Source organism: Silene latifolia, chromosome 3, assembly GCF_048544455.1.
Source record: "Silene latifolia isolate original U9 population chromosome 3, ASM4854445v1, whole genome shotgun sequence".
Classification (NCBI taxonomy): domain Eukaryota; kingdom Viridiplantae; phylum Streptophyta; class Magnoliopsida; order Caryophyllales; family Caryophyllaceae; genus Silene; species Silene latifolia.
This window is the reverse complement of record NC_133528.1, coordinates 132,365,071-132,386,018: the sequence shown is the minus strand read 5'-3', so window position 1 is coordinate 132,386,018 and position 20,948 is coordinate 132,365,071. Positions and strand designations below refer to the sequence as shown.

General features: G+C 33.8%; 2 protein-coding genes across 2 annotated transcripts; one reads left to right on the top strand and one right to left on the bottom strand.

Moving 5' to 3' along the window:
• Positions 1–7,886: 7,886 nt before the first annotated feature.
• On the top strand, positions 7,887–9,572 carry LOC141649718 (uncharacterized). The gene has a single exon (XM_074458401.1). It carries the CDS (start codon positions 7,887–7,889, stop codon positions 9,570–9,572), a length of 1,686 nt encoding a protein of 561 aa, XP_074314502.1.
• Positions 9,573–9,786: 214 nt separating this feature from the next.
• LOC141648068 (uncharacterized) lies at positions 9,787–10,763 on the bottom strand. The gene is made up of 3 exons (XM_074456523.1): positions 10,615–10,763; positions 10,377–10,457; positions 9,787–10,249 (listed from the first exon to the last, which is right to left on the bottom strand). Exons 1-3 carry the CDS (start codon positions 10,672–10,674, stop codon positions 10,052–10,054), a joined length of 339 nt encoding a protein of 112 aa, XP_074312624.1. The 5' UTR covers positions 10,675–10,763; the 3' UTR covers positions 9,787–10,051.
• Positions 10,764–20,948: the final 10,185 nt, after the last annotated feature.

Sequence of the window (20,948 nt, the reverse complement as noted above, 5' to 3'; positions counted from 1 at the left end):
GAAGAACTTAGGGTTTATAATTGATTTTACATTAAATTAGGTTATATAATTAAAGAAACTAGTTTTCAACCCGTGCAGAATTGCACGGGTATATTTTTAAGAACATTGATATAATAATTAACATTTAAAAATGTTAACCAAAATACATGAATATTTTATACTCTATTTCTTTTAGTTTTATTGTTTTCAACGGTAGTGATGAAATTCATTATTTTCCTGTCTAGCGTTTAAAGTAATTTTTTGAGCTTTTTTTTTTATTATTATTTTTCATTATTCATAAAAAAAATATTATATTTTTTTTTTTGGTAATAGTAATACTTCATGAGAATCAAATGGTAATTTTTTTTTTAGAATTAGAAAATATGTAAATCTGGTAATTGTATGCTTAAAAAATTATTTAAGATTGATGTAACTACTCCGTAAATTTTTATAGCTATTAATTTTTAAGCCCTTATTCTATCAATTTTAGTTTGCAATTTTTGGGAACATTGTATTGATATTTTACAATTTACTTAATATTCTTAAAGTTGTAAAGTTATAAAATTAAAGAAATAAGAATCATTATATAAACATATTAACTTATCAGATTTTTTTTTTTGGGTGCACATAACTTATCAGATTATAAACACGATAAATCTGTAATGAAAAAGAAATTAATTCAACTAACTGGCAAATGGGGCCCACGATTTATTTTATGGGAAAAAACAAAAAAAGGAAAAAGAAAATTGCATAAGGTGACGTGGATCAATGTGGATGCATGAAATGTTTCTGTATTTATTAAGATAAGATTTAGTAAATGGGTATTGCTTTTTTCACATACGCCTTTTACTCTTTCACATATGTAATTTACAAGGTTATCCTTGTCATTTCTTCATCCTTTTCCCCAATCAATTATTTCTCTCCCTTCTCTAAAAGCCCGGCTCGCGAGGCGTCCCTCTTTCTTTCTTCTCTTAATTAATGACTCGTATTAACCACCACACACCTCCATTAACCACCATCTCGCCGGCCGCACTCCCCACTCCCCGCCACTCCGGCCGACACCAGTCCCTGCTCCGACCTCGGCCAGCCACCCCTGCACCGGTCTCCCTTCCCCGCGATCGCCGCACTCCTCCCATCCCCCTGCGATTCCGAGTCCGGCTACCACCGCACAACCCTCCTTCCCCAGCACACCACCGGCTACCACCGCCACCATTATTATTATTATTATTATTATTATTATTATTATTATTATTATTATTATTATTATTATTATTATTATTATTATTATTATTATTATTATTATTATTATTATTATTATTATTATTATTTACTCAAATTCGTTTAATTTTCATACTCTGACGTCGGCCAGCCACCCCTACCCTGGACTCCCTTTCACCTGCGACTGCCGCACTCCCCTCCCATCCTTCTGCGATTCCGAGTTCGGCTACCACCGCACATTGTTTAGCAAGCAAACTTTCCTATCATACAAATTGACTAATGCTAGTCTTGTCTTTGGCTACATTTTACCTTTCATCTTGAATTCTAAACCATTGACAAAGACGAGCATCACGGCATTAAGCCATCATTTTCAAGAGATGCTTCAATCTCGATAATTTACATGGAATCTAGACTCCCATGGTATTTCTCTCTTTCACCTAGTTTGTTTAGATTTAGGAAAAGGGTAGAGTATGGAAATTTTATGAAAAAAAGTATGTGAAAGAGTAAAAGGCGTATGTGAAAGAGCAACACCGTAGTAAATTTTACATTCAATTACGGTATATCATCGAAGAACTTTAATTGAATTAAGATGTTTAACGGTTGGGAATAGGGAAGTAAGGGTATGCAAATGAAAATTTTGTATAAAATGTATTGAATTGAGTAAAAAACGTGTTGCGAAGATAAATTACGGAATTTTTTTACGGGATAAATTTAGTGACAAGAACTCCTAATTACAAATTCTGAAAAAGATGATTTTTTTTCAAATTTACCGTCTTTACAAGATCTTTGGTCTGGGGAAAAAAATTAACGTTTTAATAACTTGTAGCCAAGAGTTATGTCCGGTCAAAGTTTTTTTTTTCCCAAAAAAAGAGTAGTACAAAATAATCTATATATATACATAAAAGAGAGTTTTTTCGAGCGATTCTAGAGCGTCCACATCATCAAAAATTAATTTAGGAAAGTTTCATAAATAATATTTTCCACATAAAAAATAAAGTGAAGAATCTTTTAATTATTATAATATCTATATTTCCTATTTTATATTCATGAGAAGTTTCTAAATTTTATATAAAAACTTTGACATTTCATCTGGCAAAAAAATATCGTTATAAAAATTATGAAAATAATATAATTAGATTCGTGGCAAAAAATGATTTCATTAGAGTATAGATTTCATATGATTTGCACATACGAGTATTAAAGATGGTGTACTTCTTTTAATATGTTATATGTCCCACATTGAAAAACAATGTTAGTGTGGTGATTATAATACGTATAAATTATATAATTGTCCCACATCGAAAGATTAACATAAGGTGGGTGATCCTGTGAATATAAATAGAAGTCATCATTGGAACCTATATACCAACCAAAAACCGTTTGAGTCTCTTAAGTATTGTTTTGGAGAGTTCTTAAGAGTTTATATCATTATGTTCACAGTATGATATATACATATTTTTTCTATATTATGTATTATATTCAAGTGATGTTTATAATCTTTATATAAAAACTTATACATCTCATTTGCAAAAAAACTATTATAAAAAAAATGTGCGAATATTAATAAATAGTACTCCCTCCATTCAAGACCAAATACAACATTTTCATTTACACACTTGTCAAGACACAAATTACAACGTACAACGTAAATATCTTTAAGTTTACATTATAAAAAATTTAAAATTTGATATTCTCATTGTACTTTATAGGTGAATCAAATAAGATCCCACATGACCATAATTTCTCTTACATATTGCAAGGAATTGTAAAGATTCTATTCGTTCATGAATAGTGTAAAAAAGGAATGTTGTATTTGGTCTTGAATCGATGGAGTATAGTGTTTGCTCATTATTATTAACCTGAGTTAGATGTCGAATTATGTACGAAAAAGATGGTGTATTTCTAAGTATGTTATTTGTCCCACATTGAAAAATATGTTGGTGTGGTGAATATATTACGTATAAATTTTAGAATTATCCCACATCGAAAGTTTAGCATAAGGTGGGTGATCATATGATTATAAATAGAAGGTATCCTTAGAACCTAAATACCAACCCAAAACCTTCTGAGTTTCTTAAACATTGTCTTGGAGAACTCTTAAGAGTTTATATCATTAACTCCATGATATAATATATATATTTTTTATATGTCCAAGTAATGTTTATAATTTTTATATAAAAACTTATACATCTCATTTAGCAACAAAGTAACATAATTTTTTTTTGGAAAAATTATATAATTAGATTCGTGGTAAATAAATGCTAGCATTAGAATATAGTATCATATTATTTGCACATATTTTAATTACGATAAGAAGTTAAAAAAATGTATTATACGAATATTAATAAATAGTACTCCTATAGTATTTGCTTATTATTATTAATTAAACTAGGTTAGATGTCGAATTAGGTGTGTAAAAGATGATGTATTTCTAAGTATATATATATTGTTTGTCCCACATTGAAAAATAATGTATTTGTGGTAAATATACTACATATAAATAGTTGAATTGTCTCACATTAGAAGATTATCATGAGGTGAAGTATCACATGATTATAAATATGAGTCATAACTTAGAGGTATCAACCCAAAATCTTTTGAATCACTTAAAAATTATCTTAGAGAGTTATTATAAGAGTTTGTATTAACGGCAAACCTTAATTACAACAATACCATACAAATATTAATCACGTAGATATTTATAAAAGCGATTATATATTACTATATTAGTGATATTATAATATTTATTTTAAGACAATCGATAGTATAATAACTTTATTTAAGACAAAGTCATAATTAGAAAATAAAATGGGTGCTAAATATACATAAATTTGTTTGTGTCATATAATGATAATCTCTGCACTAAAATAGAAAATTTATGAATTATAATACAATCAAGTGTTGCATAAAAAGATCTTGAATCCACAAACAAATCAATAATGAGCTTTTTTACTTTGATAAATAGTAGAATTAAATCTTTTGAACTTTCAAATATAGGTAATTATTATGACTCATTACATTTGAGTAACTAAAATACATCATAATTTTTAACCATTAATCAAAATCGCACCAGAAAAAAGAAATATTTTGCATTTGTTTATACATTCTATTGTCCCTCAATTACATCTTAAAAGTCGTGTTAGGAAAAAAAATGTAATTTAAATCATACTCCCTCCTATTCACCATTTTCTTCCCTATTTCCTTATTTGGATTATTCGAGTTTTCTTCCCTATTTCCTTTTTTGGGTTGATTTGTGTGGTCCAAATTAAATTACATGTGGGGTAGTGTGTTTTGTGTGGTCCAAAATCGTTTTCTTATTCCTTGTGCAAAAAGGAAAGGGGAAGGATATAGTGAATAAGAGGGAGTATCATTTGTACATATTTTAATTATGACAAAAAATGGAAAAAACGTACAAATATAAATAGATAGTATAATATTTTCTCATTATTAAATCGGGTTGGATATCGAAATAGGTGCAAAAAAGATGGTGTACTTTTTCATGTGTTATTTGTCCCACATTGAAAAATAATGTAGGTGTAGTAAATATACTACATATAAATAGTTGAATTGTTCCACATTAGAAAATTCACTTAAGGTGGGGTGATCTTAAAAATTAATTTAGGAAAGTATTATAAATAATATTTTTTGATGTAAAAAATAAAGTGGGAAATTTTTTAATTATTATAAAATTTATTTCCTATATTATATTCAAGTGATGTTTCTAATTTTTATATAAAAAATTTTACATTTCATTTGGCAAAAATTATCATTAAGAAAATTATGAAAATAACATAATTTGATTCGTGGTAAAAATGATATCATTAGCGTATACCGTATAGATTTCATATAATTTGTACATATATAAAATTGTGTACTTCTTAGTATGTTATATGTCCCACATTGAAAAATAATGTAGGATTATATACAAAAAAAGAATTGTCCCACATCGAAAGATTAACATAAGATGTAGTGGTCTTATGATTATAAATATGAGGCATCCTTGGAACTTAGGTATCAACCTAACATCTTTTGTGTCTCTTAAATAAGATGTTTTGACTTTTGATCATATCTAAATAAATGATTACAGATAAGATGTAAATATTAAGACCTTATAACCAATTTTTTTTAACTAAGTTAATTACCCCGTTGCAACGCACGGGCATCCAAACTAGTAATACTCTATATAAGACAGATCAAAATCTCCAAACCTATAAAATTACAATACCAAGCTTTAATAGTATGGACTATGGAAGGCGACATTAAGTACAACCTTAAAGGGTTAAAATAAGAAAAAAGATTACGCATCTGAAGTAGTACCTCAGACCTTGTAGTTTTTTAGCATATACACATTTTTTCTGAGCATATTATCATTTATAAACCCGATTCGTAAATGTTTTAGTAGATGTGCTCAAAAACTTTATACTGAAGTAGAACTCAAAAACTTTAAAATAAAACTCAGAAAATAAACAATAAGAGGTACTACCTCAGATGTATAGTCTATGAACTGGGTTAAAATACATATAAATATCGACTTATCACTTGTACTCCATGGAAAGCCACATGGTCTCTCTTAAGAATTTGTGTAACTCTTAATCACGATTTCCAAACTCGACAAATATCCTCGGTTGGAAAAAATGAGTATTTCGTGCAAAGTGGCAAATCTTAAAGGCATCGCGTGAATTTTCCGAAATTGAAAAACACACCCTCAAATGAATTATTTTTTATGGGATGAGGTTCGAAGATTGAGAATTGGCATTACTTGATACAAAATCATTCGTACAAGATTATGAATTGCCACTAACGGTCACAAATTACTTAAAATCCCAAATATGTTAAACATGTACACACTCACCCTCTTATTTGCACCATTCAAATTTTTTGACGTACAGTCTTATTTACACCATTCAAAAACATTTTCCTTAATACACCCTCACTTCCTAAAATCTAAATATAATGCATGAAACATGGTCAGATTTACCAGAAAAATGCTGGGAGTATTTAAATATTATTATTATTATTATTATTATTATTATTATTATTATTATTATTATTTATTACTGCCACGTCACCAACAAGTCATCCATGACCTGTTAAAATAGGTTAAGGCTATGTTTGGTAAAACAACCTGAAAAGGTAAAAAAATCGAAAAGGTAATTTGAAAACCGAAAAAGCTAATCAAACCTCAAAAAGGAATCGATAAGGTAATAAAATTAGGAGGCGATAAGGTGAATCGATTATATAAAAATATGTTTGACAAACTAAATTAAAAAAGGTAGGTGATTTTGGTAAAATGACGTAAAAGGATATGAAAATTATTTAATATTATAGAATAAAGGGGTAAAAATGGAAAATAAGTCATTTCGACTGATTTCTCAAATGCTACCTCAGGTAACATTTCATTTCAGGTACCTTATTTAACATTTCAAACACTTGCAAAAAAATCAGGTAGCTGAAATTTTGGTCAAATAAGCTACCTGAAGTGTCGTGCCAAACGAAGCATAAAACTAAGTGAGTCTATTTTGAGAGAAGGTTTATCGAAATTGGGTTTATTATAGGTTAAAACGTTGTTCGGATTATTATGAGAAGATGAACAATAGGTTGGATTATTCTTATGAATTAACCCAAAAAAAAAAGAACTTGTAAACTCATTTATACACAATTGAGTGAATTGATCCACTAAAAACAAATAACTATCTTATCTAAAACCATTAAGAACTATGGATAATCCCTTTTTTTAGGGAAAAACTATGGATAATCTTACTATAATCTCATCATAGAACTTTCTTAATCTTCTACTAATTTACTAGTATAGAACCCGTGTTAATTGAATGTTAAAATGTACTTGATATAACTAAAACACAAAATCTCATTTGTGACGGCACGTATCCGTCACTTTGAAGTGACGGATACCATTTTCTCTCATAAATGACCCAAATAGAGGAGAGAGGGAAGCACATAGGGGTGCCCCCACCTTGTTCCCCCTATCTGTTTTGTGAGTGGCATTATCCGTCATTTGCTCCGACTCGTCTTCAGCAAGACTAATTGTAACTAAAATGAAAGCATATGAAAGTTTACTAACATGAAAGGATACTTTAAGTTACATTATCTGTTTTGAAGTATTAATTAATAAAACTATAATTGTAAATAAGTATTACATGCAACTAATTGATGACATTAATAATATATTTTTAAGTTAGATGTACGATCTCTAATTAAAACACGTATTAGCCTTATAAAGAAATCCGGTAAAAACGATATTGTTCAAATCTAAAAAAATGATTTATAAATTGGGAGATAATCTCGGTAGAATATTGTGTATTGTGTATATAATTTGAATATTGTGTATTGGATGATAATCGCGGTAGAGAATATTGTATAATGTATCCCGTATCTTAAATTTAATGGAATACGGTGTCACGTGTCCGTGTCTGTGTTCGTGTCCGTGCTACCATGAAGGAAACTAGGAAAGCCCACAATTTACCACAAAGGACAGTCTCTAAATAATGTAGACAGGGGACCAGCTATCATGGTTGAGGGTGTAATTTTGTTTGTTTTCCTAATTTCAGTTGCCTCGCTAAAAGCAAGGAATACGCAGATAAGAGTCCGGATGACATGTTTGTGATAAGTATATAGCACTCGTCTTATTTACACCATTCAAAACATTCCTTGGAAAACTCTCTAAATAAATAATGTATCAAACATGGTCAGATTTGCCAGACGAATGCTGGGAGTTGATACTAACCAAATTGGACCATCGTCATAGTGACTTAGAGTCATTATCTTTGGTGTCTAAGAGGTTGCTATCGGTTACCAGTCAATGTCGCCCGAGCTTAAGAGTCGTCAATCCTTCTATACAAATCCTGACTACATCACTGAAAAGATATCCATTCCTAAACAAGATTGATTTCAGCGATTTCCGAGGAGAGCTTCATGAAGCACTTGTTAAAATTTCTGAGTCAAACCTCGACTTGAACGAGCTTAATATTTCACATAATACCCAAATTATTTGCTCAGTTTTGCTCAAGAAAATTGGCAAGAAAATGACCAATATTAAGGTTTTTAAAAGCTCTCATTCTAACTTGTCAGACACCCATATGTTCATCTTAGCAGAATTTTTCAAGTCAATCGAGGAGCTTGACATTAGTCGGCAACACGTCCAGAACATTACTGACCAAGGAATTGTCGCCCTGTCGATGAAACATAAGAGTTTGAGAAAAATCAATGTTTCAGGTAATGCTATGATTTCTGATCACTCACTGATATCTCTATCAGCTGTCTGTCTTAAATTAACTGAAATCGCGGTAACAGATTGCATCCATGTGTCTCAAATTGGCATTTCAGCTATAATCGGAAATTGCTCTGATTTTAGTTCTCTTATCCTAGGTTCGGATGTCGAGTCTCATCTTATTTTGACAAGTCCATTTATAGGTTTTACTAAGCATCTTTGCAAAATAGAGTTATCCTATATGAAAATCTCGAATGAGATTCTCTATGACATGGTTCGAGCTAACCTTCCATTAAAACTCTTTAGACTGTCATATTGCAGAAATTTCACCCAAGATGGGTTATCGTATTTCTTGAAAGCCTACCAATATCTCGAGTCATTAGCCCTTGATGGAATAGATTTTATTACAGACGATTTTTTGGTTTTAATCTCAGAATTTATTGGCTATTTGACCTTCATAAGCCTCGAATCTTGTTACGAGTTAACAGGTTTAAGCTTTGCCACAATTGCCTTAGTTTGTCCTTCACTAGAAACCGTCAATATGAGGATAACATCATCAAGCAATGAAGCGAGGCATGATTTATTATTAAACCCGTCAATAAAATCATGTTCAATCCAATGTAGAACCCTAGATGGACTACTCCAAATATGCCCAAACTTAGAAATTTTAAATGTGTCCTTTTTGGCTCAACCGGAGGAGTTGGACATAGGAAACATACTAAGTACATGTCGCGACCTTAGACAGTTGACAATCAATTTTAATGACAAGTTGAAATTTAATGATGGAATTCCTTGTAAGCTCGAGAAGTTAAGTCTGAACAAGTCGGGTGTAGATGAACAAGTTCTTGAAATGGTCTCAAAGAGATGCCCAGAGCTTCTGAATCTAGACCTGGAGGGCGGCGTGAATGTGACCGAAAAAGGGGTGAAAATGGTAGTACAAAACTGCAAGAAGCTAAGATATGTCAATTTAGATACGTGTACCAAGTTGAATAAAGATATTGTTGAATGGATGGTGGCTTCATCTCCATCATTGAGGGAGATAGTAATTCCATATCCATTCAAACATAATCACATTGATGTCGGAAATTGTTTGTTGAAACTGGGAAGTTCGTTACCCTTTGCTTTCTATATTTGGAATACATTTCATTAAATAAAATAATAATAATCTTGATTCTCGTTCAAGACGAGACTCCTTTTTAATACCAACAACCATCTTATTAGGAATGTAATTAGAAAACGATTCATGTAATTTTTAATGCAATTATTGGAAGATTCAGTTTATACTTTATATGTTTACTGCTACGAATTGTGTACCTTTCCGGGTTATAAAACTACATGTACGAAAATAGGTATACACAAGTATATATTCAGAGTACGTAATCGCCTCTGCTAATATTTCTTCCATTATATCAAATAATTAACCGATGAATACAAACTAATATTCCTTATGCTAAAAGGAACATATCACATATGATATGATTATTAACTAAAATTCTTGTGCAACCGAGATTCATGAAACAAAAAAAAAAAGGGAAAAATAAAAAAGCATTGCCCATATTCTTCTCCTCTTGGAAATCTTATTTGGGCTAAACTATATAATAAAGAATAAGGTTAAATCCAGAGTAAGATTTAAGTCCTTGAATGTGTGGTGGTGTGGGTAGTTGGAAGTGTGGTGGTAGCTGGAAGTGAAGCGGTGGTGGCGGAAGTGTTGGAGGGGTTGCTGGGATTGTTGTCGCTTGGGTTGTTGTCGCTTGGATTGTTAATGCCTAAGGTGTTCTTCACTACATCAGCTGCTCCTACTGCAATATTCTTCACTGACTCTCCGGTCTGCGTATTATACATCAAAGATCACAATTAATTACGGTTCAGTTAGTCTTGTGTAAAATTGTCATATAGCGCGTGAAAAATCCAAAACAAGAATAGGAATTCGAAGAATGTAGAAATAAGTAGTTGCCTGTTGGAGGATATGAGAGGCTTGTTGAGCAGTTCCGGATGCTACATTGCTCACTTGGCTCAACACTCCGTCGCTCTTCTCCTGCAATTTCGCAACCAAAACGTTACTAACTTACTCATATTAATGCAACATTAACATACAAACAATGACGGAGGTACATACTCAAGTTCAATATCACGCTCTCATATATGATATATCTAAATTAAAGCAACTACAATGAGAATTTGTTGGAATGTACCTGAGCTTGGCCGACGGTCTCACCGGCTTTGTGGCTGATTTCTTGACGTTGGCTTGCCATTTCTTTTTTGTGATTGCTGAATTTGAGGTTTTAATTGTAATGATGATAGATTGAATTCTGCTTGAGATGATTAAGCAATTTGTATATGTTTTAAAACACAAAAACACTTGGTATTTATAATAACAAAAATAAACAAACTTGAAATAAAAGGGCAAATTACTATTTTTTGGGTCTCTTTGATCCATGTTTTTCTCTTAACATATGGATGATATTTGCTAATTTTCTTAAGCTTATTTTGACTAGTTCTCTCCGTATAATTCTCGTTTAAATTTGAAGCAATTAATCCGTAGAACAATGTTTGATAGAGTGTACCAATTTGATTCATCATTTAGATATACGTAATTGAGTATTTGACTTAACTAGGAGGGTAACGGGGTAATAAAACAAGCTTTCGGAAACATTCCCGTTAAAGCTCAGCTTAAGCTTGGTCAAATTGATCTCAAAATGAAAAGAATATAGTACCTAAACCAAGTCGTTTCGAGCTCAAATTTCAATTTTGTAGTCTTGACGAGCTCTAAGCTGAATTCAATCGTAATCTAAAATTTCAGAGTTAACATCGAATAGGGTTATAAATAATCTAAGTCGGCTCGCTAACCCCTCGAAATTGATTCGGTTGAATCACGGTCAAACTTGGTGTAACACCCTACGTTAATTGAAGAGGTCCAATGATAGGCTTAAATGACTCGTGTTTGAAGGGATTGGAAGTACTCCTCATATCAACAACGTGCACTTTCTTTTATGGTCATCCATGCAAAAAGAACTCCACAGTTAAGCGTACTTGGCTCGTAGTAGTCTTAGGACTGGTGACCTCTTGGGAAAGTTCCCGGGATGCGATTGAGTGAGGACAAAATGCGCTATAAATGACCCGTGTTGATCTGTGGGCCATTTACATAGCCTGGTGAGCTATCATAAATAACCGCTCCCGACCCGGTTTGGGCCGGGGTGTTACACTTGGTCTAACCGATCTCGAGTTGGAGTGACCGAATCCAAGCAGATTTCGAGCAAACAAGGCTTGCATATGCATCAGAAACTGTTTTAGGCTCGTTATTAGTTTTTTTTAGTTATTTCAATTTTTTTTTTAAAATTACATGTTATTTTGGGTATTTAAAGTTAGTATAATGTATTATAAACTAGATTTCTTGTTGTGCAATGCACGGTAATTAAATATTGTTCAGGTTTTAATAAGATTTTGAAAAATGTTAGGCTCTGTTTGGTAAAACTGACTGAAAAGGTACCTAAAACCTGAAAAGGTGCCTGAAACCTGATAAGGTAACTGAAATTAAAAAGGTACCTGAAAAGCTAGCTGAAAATTGGAAACATAAGGTAGATGATTAATTGTAAAGTGTTTGGTAAAACTAACTGAAAAAGTAACTGATTTTTTGTAAAATGACATAAAAGGACATTAATAATTATAATAAATTAATTTAAATAAAGGGTAAATATGTAAAGTAGAACATTTCAGCTACCTGAAACTTTAAAAAGCTACCTGGAGTAGCTTTTCATTTCAGGTACCTGAAAAGTCATTTCAGGTACCTGAAAAGTCATTTCAGGTACCTGAAATGACTTTACCAAACAACACTAGGTAAAACAACTACCTGAAATATTAGTCAAATCAGGTTGCTTGGTCAAATCAGGTACCTGAAATGCCTTGCCAAACATAGCCTTAGTTCTTACATTTGAAAAATATATGGTTGTCATCATTAAGTAACTTATGAGTTTAAAATATCTAATGACAATAACATTAGCAGAATATGATCAACATATTTAAATAACATATTTGATTAACAAATCCTCATAAATAAATAAGCAAAAGTAAATACTCTCGTTTGTCTAACATAAAAGAACTGTCAAGGAGACTAAATGGGAAAATAAAAAAAACAATAAAAACATACCTCGCCAGGAATTGCATACTTTTAGGAGTGTCACACACAATACACAATATGAGTTTCAGTGTGATATGGATACAATATTATAAGTCCGCAGTTAGTTGTCGATAAGATTCTAAGAATTCGTTTTGTAGAAAATTCGACTTTGTTATTATTAACAATCAATCAATCAATATCTATCTATCTATATTAATAAAGGAAGCTTTTTTCGAGCGATTATAGAGAATCCATTATTTGCAAAAGACTTAGGAGCTATATTAGAGTCCAAATAGAAATACATTGTGCGTAAACCTTCTCCTACTGAATTACGTACGCATAGGAAGCCAGCGATTATGAACTTAATTTGTTTTGTTCTGCAAACAAGACCATTTAGGAATTTTGGTAAAAGACAACTAAGCTATATATTTAGGATATATTAAGATAAAAATTAGATTTTACTATAATGATATAACTCCAGCACTTCGCATTCAATGACTATTCAAACTCTACTAGGAAAAAACTTCTATGTCATCTATATATACTTCATAAGAAAATAAGAAGTTGTATTGGTCTTTCCTTTTTCGTTCATAATCAATATAATATATATCATACCTTTTTTTGCTCCTAAGCTGTTGTTTCTTTTTAATAGTAGTTCATCCTGCTACTTTGTACCTCATATTCATTTGTTGTTTGTTCTTAATAATGATATGTACATTGATTTAGCCTGTGTTAAAAGTTAGGATTGATTAGCTAATATAATGTTGTTACTTTATTTACTTTTGCTTTAACTAATAGCTTGAGTTTCCATTTTGTAGGAAGTATTCCGTCCCGATTGAGACAAAACAATTAGCCCCGAGCAGCTTTTGAATGATAACATTGATGCGGTTGCCTATTTATTCATTATAAGAGGTAGCTATTTATCTATATTATTAAAGAAAGTTTTTTCGAGTGCTTATAGATTCTCCAATTTTCACGAGCTACCTGAGATGCATTAAATACTACAATCCTATGATGAACAGACTTATTGTTACATGTACATACCCTTTGAGAGTTTTAGCTAACGTTTTCATCACTATTTAGTCTCTTTCCTCCTTTTTAGTACAATAACAATTGTACTCCGTATCAGAGACTAACGAGGTCGCCAATGTGAATGAGATGTAGTTTGCTACAATTAGTCTACTAATAACAGTCTGATACACAGACGAGAGTCATGAGATTACTAATTCTCTAATACTATATGTTATTATAGATAGATTTAATATTGCACTTTAAGATAATGTATTGCCGTATTGGTTTGTTGTAGATACTTAAAACACAAATCAAATGTAAGCCTATCATTACTCCAATTACTCCAATTGTATTAAACGATTAATATCCTAAACTCCTACCCATTATATATACATGCCAAATTTCTATACAACGAAATAGTAATTGTTATTTTACATTTTTTTTTCTTAAACCTAATACCACTTTTATCTTTGTATATGGTTGATGTTTTTATTTTTGTTTATTATTAATATATGATATGAAGGCGTTTGTTGATAATAAATAAAAGTATGTTGGAGTATATTGTTGTCTTTTTACCGTGTAATGTATCTTTTCTATATTGCAGTCCATTTATAGTATGTTTTATTTTTCATATACTAAAATTGTGATTTGTTATATTGCAGTCATCACTCATCACGTCAATACGATGCATTCATTTAGCCGACAAATGAATGGGACAGATGGAGTATATCTCGCTCAAGTCGAGTAGAATACGGGTCGAGTATAATATAGGTTACGATCGGTTAGGTCAGTGGCGGAACCAGGATTTAAACTGAAGGGGCGAACGACTAATTTCATAAGATACACTTGAAAAATTTTCGAAAAATTTAACTAAAAACTTCGAAAATTTCATCCGACCGGGGGCAACCGCCCCTGCTAGCCCCCTAGCTCCACCACTGGGTTAGGTTAGAATACGATCGCTTCAAGTTTTTTTAACGATATTAGGGATTGATTTTCTCTTACTACTATAAATAAGTGTGTGCGCATCCTTTTCTGATATTTCTAAGTATGCACTGAAAGAAAATGAACTTAGCTGATCCGAAACAACCCTTAATCGAGACGCCGTGTAAGACACTGCCCTAAATCAGTTAGACCTCCACACAGGTGCTCCTTGGGTTCCGTGGTCACCGATTCCAGGGTTAACGCCTCCTTCCGCACAATGTTGCACACCAAGGACGGAAGCGGGAACTGTTCTCAGTATTGATAGTATAGAAAAGACGAAATAGAGAAGGAGAAGTTTTGTAGTTTTCTGTGTATGTAAAACTGAGGAGGAAGAGGATTTATATAGTAGCCAAGAGGCTCCTCCAACAGTCGAAAAGTGAATGCCATTGATTCTGCAATTTAATTGTCATAAATCGTGTAATGAATTTGTATTGATTGCGGAATAAAATCTCAACAGCTATAAAAAAGAATCCGAGGAGAAAATTCGGACCAGTAGCAAAAAGGGGCCCCACCGCGCACGTGTCGCGTGTCGCGTGTCGCGTGTCACGAGCCGAGCCGGACGGCGGCGGCGGCGCGCGCGTGGGGAGACTATAGTCTACCCACTATAGTCTAGTTAACTCTAGTTAACTCTCTTCCATATATAAATACAACACTCCCCCACTATTCTTCCAATGTGGGATAAGTGTTGTTTTACTTAAGCTTTGGAGCAACCAAAACTCCAACAATCCCCCACTTGGTCCAAACTTAAGAAAACAGAAGAAATATAAGAAAAGCTATAATCAGGTGAACATAGTCTTGAACCTGAAAAAGGATGAAGATGAGAACAGTTCCCTCGAGTAACTTATGGCCCCATGAAAAACCCTGTCTCATGATTGCATTAGAGAATAGCCCACATCTATTCTCATAGGAGGCGGCCAACACTCCACAATCACGTAGGTGAGTCCATCAAGTGTGTACTGCACACACCACTCAAACCGTGAGATATGGAACTCATTAAGGACTACCACCTGTCCAACCTAACCCTGCAGTAAACAAACATGCTAAAAAGGAATAAACTGAATAACCTCCTTTATTCATCAAAGTAAAAGAATACAAGCAATGCTCGACGATTTCGTTTGACCTCATTGAATCTGGTAATCCAGATTGGGTATCCATCGTAAAAGCACTACGTAGGTGGGCTCAATCCCATCTTTTTAGCAGTTTCTGAAACTAGTTTCCTGTTTAAGGCCTTTGTCAGTGGATCGGCAATATTACTTTCCGACCTCACATAATCTAAAGAAATAACACCAAACTTGATCAAGTTACAAACAATATTATGCCTTAGGCGTATATGCCTACTCTTGCCATTATAAGCCTTATTCTTGGCTACATGAATGGCAGATTGCGAGTCACAATGTAGGGGCACAGATGGCACGGGCTTTGGCCACAGAGGAATGTCCGCTACTAAACTTCTCAACCATTCTGCTTCTCGACCAGCCAATTCGAGAGCTATAAATTCCGATTCCATTGTTGATCTCGCAATACACGTTTGCTTGGATGACCTCCAAGATACAGCTGCTCCTGCTAAAGTAAAAACATAACCACTGGTAGAGTGTATATCCTTACTCTCCGAGATCCAGTTAGCATCACAATATCCCTCCAAAACTGGAGGATAACCACAATAAGATAAACCAAACTCAAATTTGTACCTTTAAGATATTTAAGCAAACGAACTAATGCACTCCAATGATCATGACCGGGATTATGAGTATATCTACTCAATCTCCCAACAGAATATGCAATGTCAGGACGAGATGAACACATAAGATACATGACACTACCAAGGATTTTAGCATAACCAGCTTGATCCACACTTTCAGATAAATTCTTTTTTAAGTGCACACTAGCATCAAAAGGTGTTCTAGCAGGCTCAACATCAAAATAACCAAACTTCTTTAAAATTTTCTCAACATAGTGAGCTTGACTAAGACAATAACCTTTACTAGTCTTTAATACTCTTAAACCAAGAATGACATCAACCTCACCCATGTCTTTCATTTCAAAAGAAGTTTTAAGCATGCTTTTAGTAGAATCAATAACATCTAATGAAGTGCCAAAGATAAGTAAATCATCCACATAAAGTGTTATAATAACACTACCACTAGCATTGGATTTCACATAGATACATGTATCAAAGATCACTAGCTCTAAAACCAAGAGAAACAATCACACTATGAAACTTTTCATACCATTGTTTCGGTGCCTGCTTAAGTCCATACAAAGATTTAACAAGTTTACAAACTTTATGTTCTTGACCAGGCACTATAAAACCATCAGGTTGTTCCATATAAATCTCTTCATCGAGATCACCATTTAAAAACGCAGTTTTCACATCCATCTGATGAACAAGCAAGTTATACATGGAAGCAATAGCAAACATCACTCTAATGGAAGCAATCTTAGTGACCGGGGAATAGGTGTCAAAATAGTCTAAACCAGACTTTTGGGTGAAACCCTTAGCCACCAACCTGGCTTTAAATTTATCAATAGTCCCATCACTTTGAGTTTCTTCCCAACACCCATTTACACCCTATAGGCTTACATCCACGAGGCAGGTCAACAATTTCCCAAGTATGGTTAGACATAATAGACTCAATCTCACTATCAATAGCTTCTTTCCACAAGGAAGCATCAACTGATCTCATAGCCTCATCATAGGTCTTAGGATCCTCCTCCACAATATACATGTCAACCAACTCATCATCTAAATATCTACCATCCTCCTCCATAAGAAAATCAGGCCCAAAGGATTTCTCTACTCTTGGTCTCTTACTCCTTCTCGGTTCTATTGATGGTTCACTAGATATGTCAACATGGGTTGGGGAGCTACCATCATTATCCTCATGGGAAGAATCATCAAAGGTCAAATCCTGCCCTAAAGAAGGTTTCAAAGGAAAAAGATCCTCAAAGAAAACAAAGATCTCTAGATTCAATAATATTACCATAAAAACCCGAACTCGCATCTTTGGTCATGAACCTATAGGCTGCACTATTAGAAGCATAACCCACAAAAATTGAGTCAATGGTTTTAGGCCCTATTTTGTCTCTTTTAAAAGCAGGTAAGGCAACTTTGGCTAGACATCCCCAAACTTTCAGAAACCTCAAATTAGGTGGATAACCCTTCCAAATCTCATAAGGTGTCACATCAAGTTTCTTATGAGGTACACGGTTTAAAACATGACAGGCAGATAGGATAGCTTCCCCCCACATAAAATCAGATAACCCAGAAGATAGTAGCATAGCATTCATCATATCCTTTAATGTTCTATTTTTCCTCTCTGCTACACCATTTTGTTCGGGGGTATACGGGGCTGAAAACTCATGTATAATACCATTTTTCTGACAAAAATCCACCAAAAAATCAGATTTGTATTCTCCACCATGATCAGACCTTACACGCTTAATCTTCCTATCAAGTTGATTTTCAACCTCAGCCTTATAAATAATAAACATATCCTCAGCCTCATTCTTATTCCTTAACAAATAAACCTTAGTATATCTAGAACAATCATCCACAAAGGTTATATAATATCTTTTACCTCCCTTACTTTCACAATTTTTATAATCAGCCAAGTCGGTGTGTATAAGTTCTAACAATTCGGTTTGCCTTTTGGTCACTTCCTTAAAAGGTTTCTTAGAGTACTTTGCTTCCACGCATACTTGACATTTATCCATGTCATAAGAAATCAAATTAGGCAACAGATTCATTGTTTTCATGCGTTTAATGGATTTAGTGTTAACATGCCCAAGTCTAGAATGCCAAATATCAATGGACTCAACGATATAAGCAGAAGAAGTAGATGCATTTATTTCAACATCAAGAACAAACAGACCACCATTACAAAAACCTTTGCCAACAAATTGACCATTCTTAGACATGACTAACTTATCAGACTCAAAAGTAAGTTTAAGACCAGCCTTATTAAGTAAAGCACCAGAGATTAAATTTCTACGCATATCGCACATAGAGCACATTTTCAAGAGCTAAAACTTTGCCGTGAGTTTCAGTGCACCTTGCCAATGCCGAGGACTGAACCTTCTTTGGAGTTGCCAACATACACTACCTCTTTCTCATCAACATCTTTGAGCTCCTTGTAAAGATCCTTGTTGGTGCAAATATGGCGTGTAGCTCCTGTGTCAACAATCCACTCCACCAAGCTTCCGACCCAGTTAATCTCGGATACCATTGCAGCAATTATATCATCACCTTCACTTGAGCCTTCAACAACATTAGCTTGTGGCTTGTTGGATTTGTAATTTTTGTAGCCACCACGTTGATTGTTGTCTTTCTTTTGGAATTTTCCACCATGTGCATTGTTGCGATTCCCTTGATTTTGTTGCCTTTCTTCATAAGCTTTCTTGGCCTTGCACTTGAAAGCGGGATGACCGGGCTTATCACACCACCAAAGCAATTTCCCGTCATTGTCTTTATCGGTTTATCGAAATTCGTGATTTGTTGTATTGATCATAGCTCCTCTTGTTTGTACCGTGTTCCCGTATTCAACAACATTAGCCTTAACGGTGTTAGTAGCATTAGTCCTGGCACGATCCTGGCTCCTTGTGGCATCCTCAATTTTGATATGACCAATCGGCTCCCGCAACTTCATGTCTTTCTTCTTATGCCTCAGATGTTTCTTATACTCATCCCAACCAGGAGAAGGCAATTTCTCAATCGTAACATTAGCCTTGCATATACTCGCACAACACCATCCCTTCACCAATAATTTCAGAAACCATATTTTCGTACTCATGTATTTGATCCATTATAGGTTTGCTATCGGTAATCTGAAATTTTAACCATCTTGCTATCTGCATACTTCTTAGTACCGAAATCATCGATTACCATACTTAGTTTCCAAAGCATCCCAAATCCCTTTAGCAGTCTTAGTTTTGCAAGAGATGTCAAACAAATTATCAACCATATAATGTAACATGACACCTTTAACATCTTATTGTCTTTAGCAAATTTAGGATCGGTTTGACAATTTCGCATTTAACTAGACTCTTGATGAGACTGTGGTTCTTGAAATAACACATATTCAATCTCATATTGCGAGAAATAAAACAGAATTTTTTCGGACCATCTCCTATAATTTTTTCCATCTAACGGTTCCATCTTACTAAGGTCGGGGACAATTCATGTGGCATTGTGAAATTGTTAACGAAACATTAGGGGTAACGGAAACAATTTCTCGGTTGACATTAGAATCGTCGGAATTTCCTGATGGGTTTGTCATTGTTTAAAAAGAATAAAACAAGAGACAAAAACAAAGATCGAGAAAGTTCGTTAATCGATTTAGATTGAAAGAAAATGAACTTAGCTGATCCGAAACAACCCTTAATCGAGACGCCGTGTAAGACACTGCCCTAAATCAGTTAGACCCCCACACAGGTGCTCCTTGGGTTCCGTGGTCACCGATTCCAGGGTTAACGCCTCCTTCCGCACAATGTTGCCCACCAAGGACGGAAGCGGGAACTGTTCTCAGTATTGATAGTATAGAAAAGACGAAATAGAGAAGGAGAAGTTTTGTAGTTTTCTGTGTATGTAAAACTGAGGAGGAAGAGGATTTATATAGTCACCGCGCACGTGTCACGTGTCACGAGCACGAGCCGGGCGGGCGGCGGCGGCGCGCGCGTGGGGAGACTATAGTCTACCCACTATAGTCTAGTTAACTCTAGTTAACTCTCTTCCATATATAAATACAACACTCCCCCACTATTCTTCCAATGTGGGATAAGTGTTGTTTTACTTAAGCTTTGGAGCAACCAAAACTCCAACATGCACAAATGCGACTTTTCAATGTTTATATATTCACAAATTATCCGTCTATACCTATAGACGGACACTATCCGTCTATACCTATAGACGGATACCATTTTCCCTCACAAAATACCCATTTGTCATAAAGTGGGAAGCACATGAGGGTGCCCCACCTTGTCCCCCTACCCATTTTATTAGAGGTCTTTACCCGTTTGTTCGCCCCACCCGTCTATACCAAGACCTATTGTTATATATTTCGCCTAAGTCGTTTGTAGTGTTGTTGATTATATCTTGAAGTTTGTTCAATTATTTATGTTTATAGAGTTAAAACAGTTGTCGAACGATATACGGAGTGATGCTTTTGTTGTATAGTTGTTGTGAGTTGTTACTATTTTTGTTAATTATGATTTTGCCACTGTTTACAGTAATTATGATTGATATTGTGTTTATACGTACCACTTGAATTGTCAAAAGCATTATAGGCACTCCTAATACAACACAAAATCTATTAATTATAAGCCTATAAGGCTGGCCATCATGCAAATGAGATATGAAACTTCGAAGGATTACTCACTCTTATACTCCATTGTACTTTCTATTTTGTTCCATTGTCACTACAA

Excerpts from the sequence above, each read along its gene's own strand:
- LOC141649718 (XM_074458401.1), top strand. The coding sequence starts at position 7,887 with ATGTATCAAACATGGTCAGATTTGCCAGACGAATGCTGGGAGTTGATA.
- LOC141648068 (XM_074456523.1), bottom strand. The coding sequence starts at position 10,674 with ATGGCAAGCCAACGTCAAGAAATCAGCCACAAAGCCGGTGAGACCGTC. Across the intron at positions 10,458-10,614 it reads AGACCGTCGGCCAAGCTCAG|GAGAAGAGCGACGGAGTGTT; the intron begins GTACATTCCAAC and ends GCGAAATTGCAG. Across the intron at positions 10,250-10,376 it reads CCTCTCATATCCTCCAACAG|ACCGGAGAGTCAGTGAAGAA; the intron begins GCAACTACTTAT and ends TATAATACGCAG.